The sequence below is a fragment of the Protopterus annectens genome, chromosome 1.part2 (genome assembly GCF_019279795.1).
Source record: "Protopterus annectens isolate FY-2018-M chromosome 1.part2, PAN1.0, whole genome shotgun sequence".
In the NCBI taxonomy this organism is placed as follows: Eukaryota; Metazoa; Chordata; order Ceratodontiformes; family Protopteridae; genus Protopterus; species Protopterus annectens.
Window position 1 is genome coordinate 628,082,140 of NC_056727.1, and position 19,980 is coordinate 628,102,119.

At 37.2% G+C, this 19,980-nt stretch overlaps 1 protein-coding gene across 3 annotated transcripts in view; it reads left to right on the top strand.

Annotated features, from left to right (window-relative positions):
• RGS7 (regulator of G protein signaling 7) overlaps positions 1-19,980 on the top strand; it is a 2,400,584-nt gene that overhangs the window by 696,678 nt on the left and 1,683,926 nt on the right. For all 3 annotated transcript variants that reach the window (XM_044058067.1, XM_044058054.1, XM_044058060.1), the window contains exon 2: positions 16,023-16,073. In XM_044058067.1, the coding sequence (XP_043914002.1) occupies positions 16,023-16,073 (51 nt within the window). The remainder of the gene's footprint in view (positions 1-16,022; positions 16,074-19,980) is intronic.

The window sequence follows — 19,980 nt, forward strand, 5'->3', positions numbered from 1 at the left end:
CCAGGTGTCTGTCTCAGTAAGACCCTTTTGGAGAATGTCAGTTTCAGACAGAGAGTCAATTATGGCAGTTTGCAGTCATCAGCTAACTTGGTTAGCCATAGTCCTCCTGTGTTTGCCTGTACTTCTGAGAAGTATATGCCGAACAGTAGGGGTTTCAGAATCGAGCCTTGTGGAACACCACTTGTAACTGGTTTAGAGTCAGACCTGGAGCCCTATATTCTTACTGTGTGAGTTCTGTCTGTAAGCCAGTTGGCAACCCATCTAGTGACGTAGGGGTTTATGTTCAGGCTGGTGAGTTTTTCTATAATTCCCGAGTGGGGAATGGTGTCAAAAGCCTTGGCAAGGTCAAGGTAGGCTGTGTGAACCACCTTCCCCTTATCTATGGCCTTGATGACTGTCTCGAAGAAGTCAACCAGGTTTAGTAGGCATGATCTGCCCTTGACAAAGCCGAACTGGGTCAGGTGAAGTATTTGGAGGTTCCCAATGTCTTTGTTAATGAGTTCCATGATGATGCGCCCCATAGCCTTGCAGACCAGGCTAGTCAGGCTTATGGGGCAATAGTTACCAGGGTCAGTTGTGGCCCCTCCTTTGTGGAGCAGAATAACCCTTGCTGTGCACCATTCTATGGGCACATAGCCTGTGGAGAGGCTGGGGTTGAAGAGTGTGCTTAGGTGGGGGTTAGTTTGCTCTGTAGTTCATGCAAGACACAGCCTGGGACACCATCTGGCCCCATTGATGCTGTGCTTTTGGCTTTTGAAAGAGCTGTTTTCACCTGTGCGTCTGTGATTTCCAGGACACTACACTTTTCCGGTATTGTTGTGGGCCCTTTTGTGGGTGAGGGGGGGTGAAGTTTGCACTGGCTCTATCTGCCAGGATGTTGGCAATATCAGTAGGTTCAGTATATTTTGTGCTATTTTGCACTAGCTCTGAGCATATCTGTGAGTTGCCACTTAGATTCTTGACATAGCTAAAAAAGGCTTTGTGGTTATCTTTTGAATCCTTGGCTATTTTTCTTTCGAATTTAGACTTGGATGATTTTATGAGGGACCTTAGTTTCTTACTGATACTGATCAGGGATGTCTTTCCATTTTGGGATTTGCTTTTTTACTGAACTAGTTTCCTCCTTCTATTGTATAGCCTGTTTATGGCAGGGGTCCACCAGACTGGTTTCCTTCTCTTAGGAGAGTGAGTCTTGGTTTTGCTAGGGATGGCATGATCCATGCATCTTTGTGGGTGCTCACAGAGTGCATTTGTAAAGGTTGCTGCATCTTGGACACTGTTATCCTTTAGCGTGGGGGCTGTGAAACTTACCACCTCTGTCTTAAGTAAGGTGAAGTTTGCTATAGAAAAGTTTTTTACTGTGGTTTCCTTGGTTGGTGGTGGTGGTGTGATGTGGACATCCAGAGTGATTAGTTTATGGTCTGATCTAACCAGTGGCGGGCTGACCTCCGGTGCGGAACACCTGCCGCCCATGTTGGGGATGACTAGGTCCAATATGTTTTAATCTCTGGTAGGGGAGTTTACCAGCTGATCCAGGGCATTTGAGTTGATAAATTCCAGGAAGTGCTAGACCTGGGAGTTTGTGCTTGAGTAGTTTCCACAGTTAACGGTAGGGTAATTGAAATCGCCCAATATCAGGGTGTTCGGTAGGACCTTCATGTCTTCCAGTGTTGCTAGAAAGGTGGAGTGGTGGTCCTGGGTCATGGAGGGTGATCTGTAGCAGGCCACAATTTGCATTGCAGATTTGCCCAGTGTTAGCACATGGATGATCTCAGAGGTATCATGCTGCACCACTAATCTGGTGGTGTAGGTATCCTTGATGAATATGGATATACCCCCTCCTTTTGTATTTTGATCCATGTTCTGTAGCCAAAATATGTGGTATGAGTTGTAGCCCGGTAGTGCTGGGGTGCTCTGTGGAGCCTTGAACCAGGTTTCAGTTACTGCACAGATGTCGACATTCTCCATACTGAGTGCTTCGAGTGCGTGCATTTTGAGATTTAAACTCCTGGCGTTGAGTAGCATAACCCTCATTTTTTTATTTGTGCTGTTTACGGAGATAAGTTTGACTTTTGAGCCTTGCCTAAAAAAGGCACTATGGGGGCAGAAAGAGCCTTGGCCAGTATTCAAAAGTGTAGGGGTGACAAGTGCAAGCCTTCTCTTGCAAAGCAATGAGGCTTGTTGAGCATGTCTTCCCAGGCTGACAGGCACTGGATCCCCTTTAAATGACACCAGAAATTATTGAAATTGATCATTTTTTCTTTATACTGCGGTAACATTCTTGGTGAGGGTAGCATGCTACTCAGGGAGAGGGTCATACCCGCCTGGGCTACATGATCAGAGAGCTCTTCCATGTCTCTTTTCATGTATTCCAGGGAGGTATGTCTCAGGTCATTCACACCAACATGAACATGACAGAGTCATATTTGTACTTGTTCTGGAGTGACCTGAGTGCTTGTGTTATGTGGCAGATTCTGGCTCCCGACAGGCAGCTAACAGTAACCTTCTCCTTGTCCAGCCTAGTGAGTGGGACATCAGTGTGCCTGACTATAGTGTCGCCTATTACTAGTGTGTTAGGTATGTTATTTCGCCTTAAGGGCTGTGATTGTGCTGCACACTGATTTTGTGTTTTATGTGTTGTCTGATTTGTGACGGGAGGTGCAGGTTTTTTGGGTGTCTGCTTCGGAGGTCTCTGATGCTTTTGCAGGTTTTTATTTAGAGCCTCCAAGTATGATTTTGTGTATTTAAGTGTATTTTTTGCTAGTGCTGGTTTAGTATGTCTATGAGAGGCTGGAGGTGTGGTGCAACTGTTAACCTTCTCCTCATGACTGCCTGTTCCAGTCTTTGGTGGAGAGGGCTTAGCCTCCAATTTAGCTATATAATTGCATCTCTCGCATATGTTAATGTTTTGTGGTAGGAGGAGAGGATTGTCTGTGTACATGAGGCAGTTGTAACATTACCTCAGGATACCCAGGTTCACCAGCTGGACTGGAGAGTATACCTGAAATTGCCCTTTGGTCATGCCTGAATATTACGGTGAGCTGCTTAGTCGCTTGGTTGGTGAGGAGTGAATAATGAGCCTTGCCCTGCTGGGCAATCAAATATCGCGGTATAGTGGGGCTTGCTATTAGGTCTGAGCAAGTGCTGGACTGTAGGATAATTTTTAAGTGCTTAGGTTGAGAGGTAGACTAATTTCAAGGGAAAAACTGAAGAGGAGACTTGATGGAGCCGGGAATAATTTAGCCTTAGCTAACTGGTGCTGCCCGGACATGCAAAACTGTGCAAACTCGGTTTTTACAGCAGGGAAATGAAAGAGATAGAAATTAGCCCAAAATGGCCTATAAACTACTAACTTCTGGGCTGTAACCACTCCTCCAGGGACAGATGGCTGCTCAAAGCTCCCTCTTTCACAGGTGAACAGAGAAACCTCCTTCTATCCAGGTAAGGTATGGCCAACTCAGAAACTTGTAACATAGCCCTGAATTCAGCACTAGCCTGAAAACTGGACTATTCTAGCTTAGAAAGGTGGGAAACAAGGAAACATTTTTTTTAAAGATAAGGCAAAAACAGTAAAAAAATACACTTAAAACAGCTTTAAACTACTACAAACAGTAAAAATACACTTAAAACTGCTTTAGATGACTACAAGCAATCAGAAAAGGCTTTTAAACAAATTACCCAATTAACCAGTAAAAAAATCTCAAAACTGAGCCCTCTTCCTGTAGTCTTCAATCAGACATGTTATAACTGCACACTCCTGCCACTGGGGTGCAGGGGAGCCTTCTCCAAAAAGGAAGGTCTGGATTAGTGCTCAAGTTATACAAATAAAGCTAGATTCAGCAGACCTGAATCTAGTTTATGCAACAGCAAACAAGGCACACCAATTTCAGTAAGAAACAGTTCAAATATGCAGGCACTATAAGCCTCTAACCAGAAATTCCCAGCTCAGACAGGCAGAGTCCAGCCTCTCCTCCCACAAGAGTGCAGACTACAAACCTTCTTAATGTAAAATGACTGGCCTAAAGCCCAAGTACTTACACCAGAACTAATACACTTTTAGAATAGCAGACACTGAGCCTTCAATCAGCAGTTCCCAACTTAGAAGGATGTAAGCTACCTGTCCTGCCACAACAGTGCAGACCACAAACCTTCTTAATGTAAAACAACTGGTCTGAAGCCCAAGTGCTTAAACCAAAAGGGTTAGAATGATAGCTACACTTTAATCAGGTTACTACCAAGCAGTAATAAATACAATTAAATACTTTTAAGAAGGCCTGGATTAGTGCTCAAGTTATACAAACAAAGCTAGATTCAGCAGGCCTGGATCTAGTGTATGCTACAGCAAACAAGGCGCACCAATTTCAGTAAGAAACAGTTCAAATATGCAGGCACTATAAGCCTTTAACCAGAAATTCCCAGTTCAGAAGGGCAGAGTCCAGCCTCTCCTCCCACAAGAGTGCAGACCACAAACCTTCTTAATGTAAAATAAATAGCCTGAAGCCCAAGTGCTTAAACCAGAACTAATACACTTTTAGAATAGCAGACACTGAGCCTTCAATCAGCAGTTCCCAACTTAGAAGGATGTAAGCTACCTGTCCTGCTACAACAGTGCAGACCACAAACCTTCTTCATGTAAAACAACTGGTCTGAAGCCCAAGTGCTTAAACCCAAAGGCTTAGAATGATAGTTACACCAAGCAGTAATAAATACAATTAGGTACTTTTAAGATGATGCAAAAGTAAAATAAAGTAATAAAGTAGGAAGAAACACAAATACAATGAAAGCAGATGAATAAAGTGCAATTTTTTTTCTTGAGTGGGCAAATGAGATGGGTCCAGGAGGAGTATCCAAATGCAAATTTACAAGAGGGGTGGGCAGTTTCAAAGCCACCAAGATTAACACCAAAACAAAAGTAGGGATGGTGGGTGGGAAACTAACTGAAAAAAAACAGAGCCACAACTTCTAGCTACATAGTATTCAATGCAACACAAATAAATCAATTTAAATGCTGCATTATTTGAAAAAAGTGCAGATAAAGATTTACATAAATTTGCTTATATGTCCAGTTGATTGCAGGTAGGTCTTAGCTGGCCAAAGCTCAGAGTTTAAGCAGAAAATAATCCAAACAGTACCACTTATATAAGGCAGAAACTGAATATCAGTTAAGTGAAACTTCCCCCACTTATCACTGGCTATGCAGGAATTCTAACTGGCACTAAATTCTAACAAGCATTAACTGAAAAAAACAGGGCCACAACTTCCAGCTAGATAGTATTCAATGCAACACAGATAAATCAATTTAAATGCTGAATTATTTGAAAAAAAGTGCAGATAAATATTGACTTAAATTCACTTATACATCCAGTTGATTGCAGGTAGGTCTTAGCCGGCCAAAGCTCAGAGTTTAAGCAGAAAATAATCCAAACTGTACCACTTATATAAGGCAGAAACCGAATATCAATGAAGTGAAACTTTCCCCACTTATCACTGGCTATGCAGGAATTCTAAAGCACTAAATTCTAACAAGCATTAACTGGAAAATAGAGCCACAATTTCCAGCTAGATAGTATTCAATGCAGCACAAATAAATCAATTTAAATGCTGTATTATTTGAAAAAAGTGCAGATAAAGATTTACTTAAATTCATTTATACGTCCAGTTGATTGCAGGTAGGTCTTAGCCGGCCAAAGCTCAGAGTCTGTATAGAAATTGTGGTTGTGATTCAAAGATGGCTGCCATGCTGTAAACACTGCTAAACTGCAGCTCTTCAATTAACCCGAGGAAAATCTCTGATCTGAGTGGATATCAGGAGGTTTAAACATCAAATTGATGATAAAAAGTTGCATTTATACTGACCTAATCTAAAATCAGTTAAAAAAGTGGGAAAAAAAGTATTTATCCATCAGGATTACAAGTGATTACTTTGCTCTGAAGAGAGAAACAAACAAAGGACCGTGTGCTTTCTTTATTCTGCCTTTCTGCTTGGGGAAAGAAAAATCTTGCAACAAGGAAGAACCATGGAAACAACTACTACTAAGACAAAGTTGTCAGAACTACAGTCGCCAGTAAAGGATGGAACTGCGAAAATACAAAGGATTACTAGACAGCAGGAACAACAGAAACCAGAAACTAGATCCAGGACTGATCAGCCATTAAACATGGAGGATATCAAACACGCTTTACTACCTATACAGGAAGCTCTAAAGGACTTGACCTCACAAATACAAACATTTGGAGTTTTATGCAATCAATTGCTTCAGAGAATGGACAAAACTGAGACCAGAATTTCTGAAATAGAGGACAAAATTGACATGCTGGAGAAAAAATCAAAGGTATGTGATGTGGATGTACAAGCCATGCAAAATAAACTTATTGATTTAGAAGCAAGGTCTAGAAGAAATAATATTATTATAAGAGGAATCCCTGAAAACATCCAGTATGCAGAGCTAATACCAGCCATAACACAAATATTTGAAATACTGTTAAATGATGCTGATGGGGTGAAACAGATTGTAATAGAAAGGGCACACAGAGCTGAGAGAGGTACAAGCTTCTACTATGCCTAGACCTGTATATGTTAAGATATTGAACTTTCAAGATGTTAGCAAAATACTGTTTACTGCAAAAAAAAATGGTGGCTATGTTATGTGGAAAAATGTTAAAATATTTCTGGCTCAAGATTTACCATTACAAGTAAGGCAGGCTAGACAGTCTTTATCTGCTTACTGTAAATTTCTGATTGATAAACAAATTAAATTCCAGATGAAATACCCCAATATGCTTACATTTATGGTGGATGGCACTAAATATTCTGTTTCCAATAAAAATCAGGCAAAAGAAGTGTTTCTGAAAGTTTTAAAGTTCTACCTGCATCAGAGGGCTGAAAAGAACTTCAATTGAGACTGGCATGTTCCTGTAGTCAGATCCAGCATGTATTTTACCTCAAGGCTTTTCTAATCCTTTGTTTCTTCACTAAACTGTTCAGGCCTCTGAAAAAGCAATAAAACTGTTTGTTTATGCTAATCTGAGGGTCTACTGTCTGGTTTCCAGACTTTTATGGCCTCCAAGGTCTATTTCCATTGTGTGGTAAACAGGAAATGCCTGGATTTCAACTGAGAGTGTAGATTTGGATGTAATACTTCTTGTGGTCCTGCTGTGAAAGAGGTCCCTTGTCGTGAGTATTTCTGATGGTTTCCTGGCTTGAAAAGACAAAGAGAACTGAAAATAATATGATAATGTTCTTTTATAACTAAATAACATTACAGTATGTACTTAAAGCACATAATAACATGTACTTTTACTGTTTTTTCTTCTTTTATAGGTGTGAACCAAAATTGTTTTTTTTACTATATGCAGTGTGTGGCAGGCACTGTGTAGGGTACAGATCTAAAATGTAGGATGTACTTTCTGTTTTTGTTTCTCTCTCCACTCTTCTGTAAAAAGTTTATGTACATAATGATTGCAACAAAACAGATACTTAAGTTAGGATAAAATAAGTACCCAATCTACTAAAACTTTCCTTTACACAGTAATAACCTTAGAAATGAGATTTGTTTAACTAATAGTTAAACCAAAGCTGTAGTTAAGTAGCGTGTTTGGTAGGGAATGTGTAGTTTAGACTTTGATGTAGATATGCTAGAATATATAGGTTGTATGTTTAGGAAATGTTTTAAATGTTATTACCTGACGTTTTTCAATGTGTTGGTGTGTTTAACCTTGTTTATATTTTCTCTTATACAAGACCTATATAAATCCTGGTCCAGGGGTAAAGTGGGTAAGCACTGGTTAGGGACGGGATGTAGGAAATGCTTCCAGATTAGATATAGTGTACAGTCAATACATGTCAATTTCATAATTCCCCTCTTATATTGTTATTTGATACCAAGACCTGTGAATGTGGGAGTTGAAATCATGGAATGTTAAAGGGCTCCAGAACTTGAAGAAGAGAAAGCTGTTGCTACACATATTATTACAGGACAAAGCACTGTTTGTATTTCTACAGGAAACACATTTGATGAATGAACAATGGAATGATATTAGAAAAAGAACTGGATTAGAGAGCTAGTGACATCAGAAGGTAAGACAAACAGTGCGGAGTGGCTATAATTATCAAAACCCAATACAAAGATAGGATTTTAGACTCCAAAGTGGATCCAAATGGGCGATGGTGTTATGTGATTTTATCGGATAATGCATTTGATAAACCTATCCTACTTTTGAATATATATGCCCCATGCAATGATCAACAAAGTTTCATAGCATCATTATATCCAATATTAACACAATATGATGGTTATTATTTTGTTGTGGGTGGGGACTGGAATACCTATCAAAATCCAAAGTTGGATAGGTCTTGTCCACAGAGAGCATTTAATAAGCAGGCGATAGCATTAAATGATTTTAAGGAAGATTTTCAATTATATGTACCCTTTTCTTATTCACAAGATATTAATAATGCAAATAAATAGACCTTCTATTCACCATGCCACAAAATGTGGGCTAGAATAGATTACTTTTGATATCTAAAGCACTAACGAATTTAGAACCAGTGGTGGTTATACATACTCGTCATCTATCAGATCACTCAAAAATTTCGTTAAAATTTTCTAAAGATTTAAAAGACACAAGAAGGCATAGGGGTTATAATTGGTCACTCAACCCAAATCTTTTAAGTAAAAAGAGATAGCAGATGGAATTATAAAATATTTGAAAGAATTTACAGATAGCTTGAAGCTCCAAAACATACCCTGACATTGAATGGCGACAGCTAAAGCTCAAATTAGAGGATTTCTTATATAAAAGCCTCATATTATAAGAAAATTCATAATAGTGATATTCAAAAACTAGAAATAAGAATAAAACAACTTGATAATGAGCTGATTCAGAATTTTAACGCTCAAACTGAAGAGGAAATGTTGAAGCTTCAAAGGGATCTCTTTTTGCTTCATAATAATAAATTAACACTTCAAGAACATAGGTGTTTAGTGAAATATGCTAATAATGTTCAAATACCATCAAAAGCACTGGCAAGGATTATAAATCAATCAAAAACAACTGGATATATTTCGAAATTCAGTATAACGACACAATATATTCTATAACTGAGGATATTGTTGATGTTCTTGGGAAAATCTATACTAAGGTGTATGAGGGGCAAACTGATAGGTCTCTACATAACCATAATAAAAGTTTTCTGCAAAACATTAACTTTCCAGAATTAGAAGAGAGCCTGCAAAGTGACCTGATTAAACCTATTTCTAAAGAAGAAATAGTATATACAATTCAACATATGAAAGTACATAAGTCGCCAGGGCCTGATGGTATTACAGCTGAATTTTACAAAGAGTTTGCTGATAGTTTGGGAAAAGAATTGTCTCATGTATTTAATTATATAACTAAAAATAAAATTAGTGACCCCCACCTCAATGCGTCAAAAACAATTTTCATACATAAAACCAATTCGGATCCCCTTAACCCAGATAATTACAGACCAATAGCACTAATGAATGTGGATATGAAAATTTTAACATCAATTATAGCATCAAGACTAAAGAATGTTTTGATATATCTAATTTCTAAGGAACAAGCTGGATTTATGGCAACTAGACAAACCAGCGATAATACACTTACACTGCATAATATGATGACGTATGCTAAAAAAAATGTATCTTTAACACCTATGCTCTGAGAATAGATGCCCAGAAAGCATTTGATAGAGTAGACATAAATTTTTTGTTTGATGTGTTACCCTATTTTAACTTGCCCCAAGAATTCATTCAGATACTACAAATATTATATAGTAATCCATACACTACGCTATACATCAATAGGACTTATTCTAACAGAATACAGATTAAAAATGGTACTCGTCAGGGTTGTCCCATGTCAGCCTTATTGTTTAACCTATATCTAGAACCCCTATTTTTATATATCAAGCAAAATTTGTATCATAATGCACCAATAATTTATAGGAATAAAATATTAATGTCAGCATTCCGATGATCTTATTATTTATTGTACAACCCCAATTTCAGACAGTGAAAAGATATTAAAGCTCATAAACGAATTTTCAGTAGTTTCCAATTATAAAATTAACTTACAGAAAACAAATATCTTCCCATTAAGAACCCCAAAACCTTTTTCACTAATGGCCCTGATGGGGAAGTTAACATGTAAAGAAAATATTAAATATTTGGGTATCAACTTCTCTACGGATAATAAGGACTTTTATAACAATAATGTTAAACGAGTATGGGAACACATAATAGCTGATTGTGACAGATGGAAGAATTTAAAACTACCGGTATTAGCAAAAGTATCAATAGTGAAAATGAATATACTACCACGAATGTTATACATATTTAGGTCTGCCCAATTATCAATTTCAAAACAGTTTTTAAACAAATGCATAAAGATCTAGCTAAATTTATCTGGAACCCAAAAGAACTAGAATATCTTATGAGAAATTAATGACCCCTAAAACAAGAGGGGACTTGAGCTACCAAACTTTGAAGCATATTATTTGATTGTAAACGCTAATAAAATTTTAAGAATTGCTAATTATGATGTAACGAATACAAAATGGATACCAACTTGGGTGGTCTTGAATCATAAGCATATTTTGGATAGGAAAATAAATCCTAAAGCATTGCCCTTTATGGACAAAATTAGTCTGATAAAATATGGGGTCATGGACCACATAATAACCTGTGTCTCATCTTTGCAAACTTTATTTCAGTCCGTAGATTTATTGCAATATATGATGGTTCTTCAACCTTTCCACAGGAATCCTAATTTTAAACTAAATAATCAGCTGATCGATCATAGCAAATTTCCATTAATACTTAATCTGACTCTATTTGATGTTTTTAATAAACTTGACTTATCGGCTTTACAAATTAGACAGGAAATGAATCTACCTAGAAGTTACATTGTTATAATGAGACAAGTTAAAGAACTTGCCTTGAGCTACTTTAGGAACTTTAAACCTGCAGCCGGATTTGTGGATAAGTGCTCTGAATTGTGGCAAGCTATCCAACAAGACACTAAATTTATAGCAACTGCATATAAATTAATTAAGGATTTGAAATTTCAGGACAAAATTTTGCTTTCAGAGTATTGGGTAAAAAAAGTAACAGTAACAGACAATCAGATATTAAAAGCAATTGATATAACTAGGAAATCAGTTTCTTTTCAAAAACTGATGTACACGCAATTGATGATTTGGAACAATGCATATTACACACATCTTAGATTACATAAATTTAACCCTAGGAATTCTCCAAATTGTCCATACTGTGCAGATCAAACAGCGGATCTTCTTCATATGTTCTGGAGTTGTAAATGCGTATATAAACTTTGGAACTCTCTTAAAGTACAACTGCAAAAGATGGGTTATCAAAGTTCTACACTGTCATGGGAATTTATGATTCTACACATTCCTCCAAGAGAGCTTTCCAGATCGCAAACTATTATTTGTATGAATATTTTTTTGCTGATAAAACTCTATATAGCCACAAATTGGCTAGAACCACATAAGACATCATGGAATAATTTTAAGCTTGTGGCTATAAAGCATATACTAGCACATAAATTACTTCTGAAACAAACTAACAAAAATATTAATAACCCGAAAATATGGGAAAAGGTCTTCAATATTATATTAGCATGATACTGATTTTAGGAATATATTAAATATAGGAAGCATTTCATGTAGATATTGTATAAATGGTTTGTAGTAGTTATAGTGTATTATGTGTGTGATGTTTATTGTATTTTTGTAATGTTTTTGGAAAATATATTTCAATAAAAATTTATTATGGAAAAAAAAAAGAAATTGTGGTTGTGGAGGTTGAGCACGTATATTAAGGGGTGCAAAAGGGTTTCCACAAGCACAAAGAGCTGTTTAGGACTAATCTGTGATGCTTTGAATGTTATAGTTCTTTATAGAACAGATTAGTAAGATTGTGAGCTCTTTACTTACTGTAAACTCTGAGCAAGTCATGTCACCCAATAGTGCCCCTGGGCTGAGTCTGAAAAGGTCCATATGGATCATTGCTCTTCCTGTTTTACAAACAAATAGCTAGATATTTTGCATTGATTCATGACATGGCAGTTAAACGAGATGCATTTAATCATAAGAAACTCCATGCTATTTCATGTAGCTCAATTTAATGAACCAATCTGTTGTTAGGTCTGCTCTTCCATTCAAATTGGAATGTAAAAGCTGCATGGTGGATCCTTGCAGTATCATAATGTGGGACAGAGATTATTTCCAACAGCCTATAACTATCTATTTTCATTGTACTTATGACACTTGGGTATTGAATGGTATGAGCCAGTGCATTTACGTGCATGCATTTCTCTTTTGCTGTAAATTACTGGTTTGGTACAGCATATCATCATTATGGCAAGCCTAAGCAGTGGACAACTCAGTTACTCCTTATTGAAAAGATGAGCCACCTCTTACTCATCCCACCCACTCCCTTCCTGTAGGTCCTCTGAGGCCTAAACCACTCATTAAACATCTGTTGCCAGCATCACAGAAGGGAGCCCTCCTTTTGAACTACTGGCAATGAACTCGGTATTTTATTTTGTGCATTTTTCTTCATGTCAGCAGATAATAAATAGTGTTTTCTTATATAGCAAAGCTAAGTAAAATAGTTTATGAAGAGATATATGTTCCAGAGGAACCAGGCAGGGCTGTCCTGTCTCCCCTTTGTTATTTGCATTATATTTGGAACCATTGGCAGCGAAAATAAGGAACTCAGAAATTCAAGGATATAATTGGTATGGTAGTCAAGGAAAGCTGGGTTTATTTGCAGATGACATTATTTTATACCTGACAAAACCAGAAAGACACATTATAGTACTATGGAACATATTGACACAGTTACAAACCTTTTTGGGATACAAAATTAATGAAGCAAAAACAAAAGCAATAGTGGCAAATTATGTACCCACGTACGAACTGGTTCAGAAATATTCGTATTTATGAGGACATGATGAAATTAGGTATTTAGGAGTATGGATTAAAATGATACTGGTGTGGCAGCTAAGGATATGTGGGAAGAGATTAAACAAATGATAATACAAAAACTGAAAAAATGGAAGCTCTGTTATATGAATATTGATAGTAGGATACAAGCAGTTAAATGTTTTTAGTCCCTTTAGTTTGATACACAGGTCAGGCATATTTTTATCAACCAGAGGAGAAGTTGTGGATAGCAATTAATAAAGACCTGAAGGAGTTTATCTGGGAGGGGAAGATGGCAAGAGTCAAATGGGATAAGCTTATTCTTCCAATAGAACAGGGCAAACTGGGACTACCAACTTTGAAGGGGTATTTCAGAGCAACGCAGTTGGCACCTAGACATAGCACAAGCAGAAAACTATAATTCAAAGTGGAAAGAGATGATGATGAAACCGGTGGGAAGTTCAAGTAACAGGGAGAGACTGGAATTTTGGATGCAGACCTTTAAGGAGAACAACAATAATCACACAGACTATTATATTCATAAAGTAGCAGAAGGTCTTCTAAGAACAAAGCCAACACAGGAATGGAGAAAGAAAATTCTGCCAATAAGGCTGACTGCAATTAGGGATACAGACAGTAGGCAAGAGGAAATGGGAATGTATCGGAGAAAACTGGCAAAGAACCATGGTACTGGGAGAAAATAACTAGACAGGGGAATGTAATAGAATGGGAAGAGGCCAAGAATTTATTTGGACTGCAGGCTAAAGATTGCCTTCCATTATCAAGGATTGATATCAGAGTACAGGAAAAGAAAAATAAATAGGGGGTCCTAGATGAAAGACCAGCACTGCTAGAGTTTTTAGTAGAATCTATGTCATTAAGAAAGGTATAGTTAGTAGAGCATATAACATATTGCATGATAATTATAAGAATCAATCAGAGGAGGTTAGGAAGGACTGAGAAGAGAGATTAGATAAGCAATTCACAAAGAAACAATGGGGAGGTATATGTATGTCTGCCAAATTTGCAACAAAATCTAGAAGATTTTGGATCTTTGCCTGGAAGTGCTTACATATGTATTTTTATACTCCTACCAGACCAATGAATTTTTCCTCTGGTCGACAGCAAATGTTGGAGGTGTGATGAGGCAGAAACAGGTAACTGGGAACATATATTCTGGGAGTGTAATGAATTGGTAGACTTTAAGGATTCCCTGCAGACTGCTCTGTCGGAGATACTGGGAAGGTGGAGTGACTAGGGAAATCATTTTTTTGAGCTATAATACAAACTCAGAATTGTTTAGACATAGTAAGGCCTTGTTGAGTCTAATTATGATGGCTGCCAAGAAAGCAATTACTAGAAAATCAAACTCAAAGTCTAAACCAACTGTACTAGAAGTAGCAAAAATAGTAACAGAGGTAAAACAATTGGAACTGGCATCTTTTGAAAAGGGTAGGAGTAAATTACACAAGAAAAATGGAAATCGTGAGACCACTACATGCAGAAGAGGAACAATGTTTAAAAGCTGGCAAGATCTGAATGAACTATGCAATGGTTGACTGACAATGATTGGATATGTTAAAAGTGACGTATAATGTTTGCAGCTACAGTTGTGTTGGTATGGTTTGGAAGGTATAATGTTTGCAACTGAGATTATGTCGCTATGATTTATTGTAATTTATATAAATGCAATATGGCCTATGTCATACATGATAATTTAATAAAGATGTTTCTTGTTTTAAAAAAAGATATATGTTTAATAAACTACTTTTGAGCTGACATGTCCAAATATTGAACACAGCACCATTATTCAGAGACACTTGCATTCTATCTTCAAACCAGAGAGAAAACAACAGCTATGAAGGAGTGCTCTTTGAAGGCTTTTCTAACTTTTGCTTGCCTCATTCTCATTCTGTAAGTTCCAATTCATTTTGGCTCAGTTCTGATCATGCCCAGATGTCATGGTTTTAAAAAATTACAGTATTATACAAAATGTTACATTCTAAATAAAAAAAAATACATGAGCAGTAGCTCTTTACAGAGTCTGGACCTTTACCATGTCCCACTCCATCACTGTCGTATGGGGATGAATGTTTCTCCCATCTCACCCTTTCAGATATTCATTCTTTCTGTCTCTCTCTCCATCTCTGTCCCTTCTTCCCTGAACCTCTTCATCTTGCGTTATCATTCTGTCTGATTAGTGGTCACCATATGGAAGACATATTAGCAAGGTACAGGAACAGTATCTTTTGTAAGGATGTCCAGTCTTGGTATGGATACAGTGGTAGGTAGTGTGGTAGGACCAGGACAACACTGGAAACAAAGTAATCCCTTATGGATTAAAAGAAGGAAATCCCAGGGATTTGTTCCTGGATAAGTATATTGCAGAATAATTTACCAGTTTTCCTATTAACAGCTTAGAAAACAACATGAGATTTGAAACCTTAATGACTGAAGCATTGACTTCCTGCGGTGTACAGCTGATACTCTGAAACTCGTGTGTGATGTTAGACAGACTACAATGATGTTCGTTCTTTGATCGTTTTCTATCTTCTGATGAATGGTGAAGGTTGTAAGCCTTACTACTGCAATTAAGTAGTACACATTGCACACATTTTGAAGTTAAATGATATTTTTGTGTCTTATTAAATTTGTGAAAGAAAATGAGCAATGCTGCAAAAAACAGTCCTATATTTGACATCAATACTGTACAGAAAAATGAATTTTTGTAATACTTGCATTAAATTACAATTTCTTTATCTTGGGAAGAATTACGAAGTACCAACAACAGCACAGGTTCTGTGGTGTGCTTATTTTTCCCAGGTTTTACTGTCCCATAATTTTATTTGCTAATTATAAGTTAATGTATACATATGGTAGATGTTACCTGTCAAAATCAATTGAAACAATTTCCACTTTATATTGTTAACATAAATTGCTCTGAACTGTAAAGTGTTCCATTTTAACTGCAAATAGTCTATAAAGTGAAAATGATATATAAAATATTTGTTTTCTTAAATATTAATTAGGACATATTTTCTTGTAGGGTCTGATATTGTTCAGTGGTTAATAAAGAACCTGAATATTGAAGACACAGGTAAGAGACACTTCATGTTTTTTTGCATGTGCATGCATTCTGAATGCTTTCCATTGTGAGTTATGAATATTTTTTAATGAGCTAGGAAAACATTTGTTCAAAGGCTAGGTGCAAATGAACATTATTTAGCACACTACAAATAAAACTGAATTCATCATTTCATTAACTTCTATTATAAGAATAACACAGAAGGGTTGGTAACTGGCATAATGGTTAAGTTGTTTACCTCACAGACACAAGGTACAGAGCTCGATTCTCACCTTTGTAAGGAAAATTGGCTAAGTTTAAAATGTCCCACAAGGGTAACTTGCCTGTGAACGTATAGGAATTGTATTTACTTTGAAACATTTATTGCATGCCCTCCTAGTTCAGAACTAGAAACTAGACAAATGGTAAAGATGTTTGTGCTGCAGAAGCCCTTGGACAGTTTTTGTGAGATTAATTAATAATGTTAATGGCTAGGATCAATATGTCATTGCTGAGTATCTGAAAATATTTCTCTCTGCTGTTATCACTTCATAATAGTAATGACATACAAAATGCTGTTCTATCCTCATGGATCAATGACTATGCCCACAGTCCCACCCATTAATTTCTAAGGCTGAATTACTGTTCTGGACATTATTCAATCAAATGTCAACAAATAATTAAATAAATACATTATTTTTCATACACACATACTTCCACATATACATTTTTAAGACACAGGATGAGTTTTGCATTTTCACTAGATGTCTGAGTCTATGCATTATCACTGGGATTTAGAAAGAACTGTACCATGGGTGATAAGAGCTGTGGCCTAAAGGGTTTGTTTTGTGACTCAAAAAATGCAATTCAATGACACATTATCAGCTAATTTGCTGAATTGTAAGTTGTTATAGCTAGTGCTAATGAGCATTTCCTGCAGTAAGCACCTCTGGCAGCCCATGCATCTCATTGGCACAGATATCCCCCTCAGTCTTTCACCCCCCCCCCCACACACACACACACACACACATTACCATACCTCACCTGTCCTTTACTGGCCCACCATCAGCCGAAGCAGTCCTTTCTGTATCTGGACCAATGTTTCCACAAATGGGTGAGGGGTTCTGAGTTTCTCAGATATCCAAGCCCTCTCATTCTTATAGCACATTGTGGTAATTCTATTTTTAAATCAGTTTTCAAAAATGTTGTTGTTGTTGTCTTTCGGCTTTTCCTGGTTAGGGGTCGCCACAGCGGAACTTCGGTCCGCTAATGATTGGCAGTAGATTTTAATGGTGCCGAGTTGCCAGCTCGATGCCCAACCATCAGATTTCAAAAATAATGTCCTAGAATTACTTTCAAACACTCTTTTGTAAAAAATGCAGTTGCACTATGAGAGAGATTGATATTATTCAGCAGAAAAGAGGTAGCCTGTGATAATTTGATTGTGATTACTCAGACAGACAATGAGGTTATATTGTTTGAGATAAATGTCATTATATTTATAAATGCTGGTCTTGTTGAAGGATAGCATTATTTATGAGAAAATTAATATTGGAGCTATTATTTTAAGAGGTCTCTGCAGAGTGTATTGTCTGGCTGTCATATGTTTCCCTGCACATTGTATTTGAATTGATAGAATGTGGCTGATTTGCAGAAACGTGAGCTATTATGAAAAGCACATGATAAAACCATTTGATTCCTTTGTAAGTTTTATATTTGGAAGTTTCCTGAGTTTATATTGCAAATGCAAGACATGAATAGTTCAGACTTTGATAACACTGGTTGCCTTTTTGTAACAAATGACAAGCAGCCTTTGTCTACAGTTGGAACACAGACTCTTAGACCTTTTTTGTATAGGAGGTCCTCTATAACATAATCATCAGGGATATTTGCTTATTTGTGGCTACTATTTTAAAACACAATTCTTGTTAAAAGGGATGTTTTCCCCCAAAGTTATGGTATAGCTACAGGACATCAAAGTGCCTTTTTATGTTAATATGTTTTGTATAAAGAGCAAAACACATTTATATGCTGAGAGGTTAACAAATTCTATGTATATTTACATTCATTTTATTGACATTGGTGATATTTTGTTTTATACTTGTACACAATAAAAAAGGTAGAGGAATTTCAAGATTATTTAAACCATTTCAATAAGTTTATGCTTAGTTTTCACTAAATCATATTTTGCCTCTTCAGTTTTAAATGTTTAATAGTTAAAGAATGATCAATGTGAACAACTTTTCAGGACATGCTTATAACTGAGATCTGCGCATTATTGATTTTTCTTTGTGCCAGTACTGCACATCCATGTTTTATTTTGTTACTGTTGTAACTTTGTAGTTGTGCTAACAAATTTTGTGCAATTTTTACACCTCCCACAGTTATAACTATTCCACATATTCCACAATCCCGGCTACCGTCTTTAGTTATGGAACAGGTTCTCTCACTGCTCTGAAAAGCCAAGAAGAACCCATCCATGGTGTTTGATAATATACCAGGTTGCCTGATTATCAGTGCCAAATGTGGCCTATTTGAGTCTGTACCTACCCTATAATCTTAGCCTCTTCACCGGTTAGATTCATGAAGTCTGAAACCAGCTGTTTCAATGCCATTATACAAGGGTGGCCCAACCACAGACCCACAGCCTCATTATTTTCATTGTAAAAAGAACTGAAGCAGGAAATAGTGGTTAAGTATTACATGCAACATATCTGGACCTGGCCAAGGTATGTGCTATTTTCCCCATGCAGGTATTATTGACAAGACGTGTAAATCTGAATGTAAATCCTTATGTTGTTAGCTGGATAGCAAACTAGTTGTCTGACAGAACCCATGTAGGAAGAGTCAGAGGTACCACTTCTGAAAAAAAAGTTACCAGTGGTGTGCCACAGGGCTTAGTGTTGGGCCCAGTCATACTTGACATCTTTTTCTCAGATGATCAGGCCAGCACTCCTGGATTGGTTATCGTAAGTTTCCAAACACTGTTAGCTCAATCACCTTTGGTTTTGGAAGATCAGAAAGCTGTGGGCTCTGTTCTTACATCACTTGTATTAATGTCCCAGTACTGACCCAGTACTGTCTCCGCAGTGCAGCATAAGTGTGTGTGTGTGGGGGGGGGGTAACTCTCCTCAGTGAGCTATCCTTCAGATAAGATATTATCCAATCTCCTTAGAGTTTATGGTAGCTTAGCTTGGTGTAAAAGATCCCATGGCACTTACTGAAAAAAGAGAAGGGTAAGTTCACCAGTGCCCCAACCAACTTTCCCCTTGTTAGTATGAATGCCACCTCAGGTCTCCATGAAAAGAAGACACTGGCCTAGTGGGACTAACCTGGTCTCCAAAGAGTAAGTAAATAAAATAAAATAAAATAAATACATTTAGTGTTATTCAATCATCCACTGACTCACAATTGCTCCAACGTAGGCTAGATCATGTTACCAGATGGTGCAAGCACACTCTTCTGAAATTAAATATGAAAAGCTGCAGCATCGTTCATTCTAGCTTGCAAAGTATTACATACCATAGACATGACACATCCATCCAAGCAAATATAGTCATAAAGGATCTAAGCACTCTTGTTGAGAATTCCTTATCATTTGACCATCATGTTTCTGCAGTAGTTTGGAAAGGCTTCTGTCTGGCTCATCTAATTTCCAAAGGCATCTCGGGTCTATATCATATGAGCAAATCGCACAAATTGTGAATGTTCATAATATCAAACGTACCAGACCTCAAACTTCCTATTGTGGGTGGCTGCGCCCCCTACACCCTTGCTAAATATATATTCCAATTCCAAGATCACACTACAGTGATAAAAGGGCAAATATCCCATTCTTCACTATACCGTGATCTCAGAAAAGCACTTTGAGGTCCGGTACATTCGATATTATGAGCGTTCGCAATTTGTGCAATTCGCTCATATGATATAGACCCAGGCA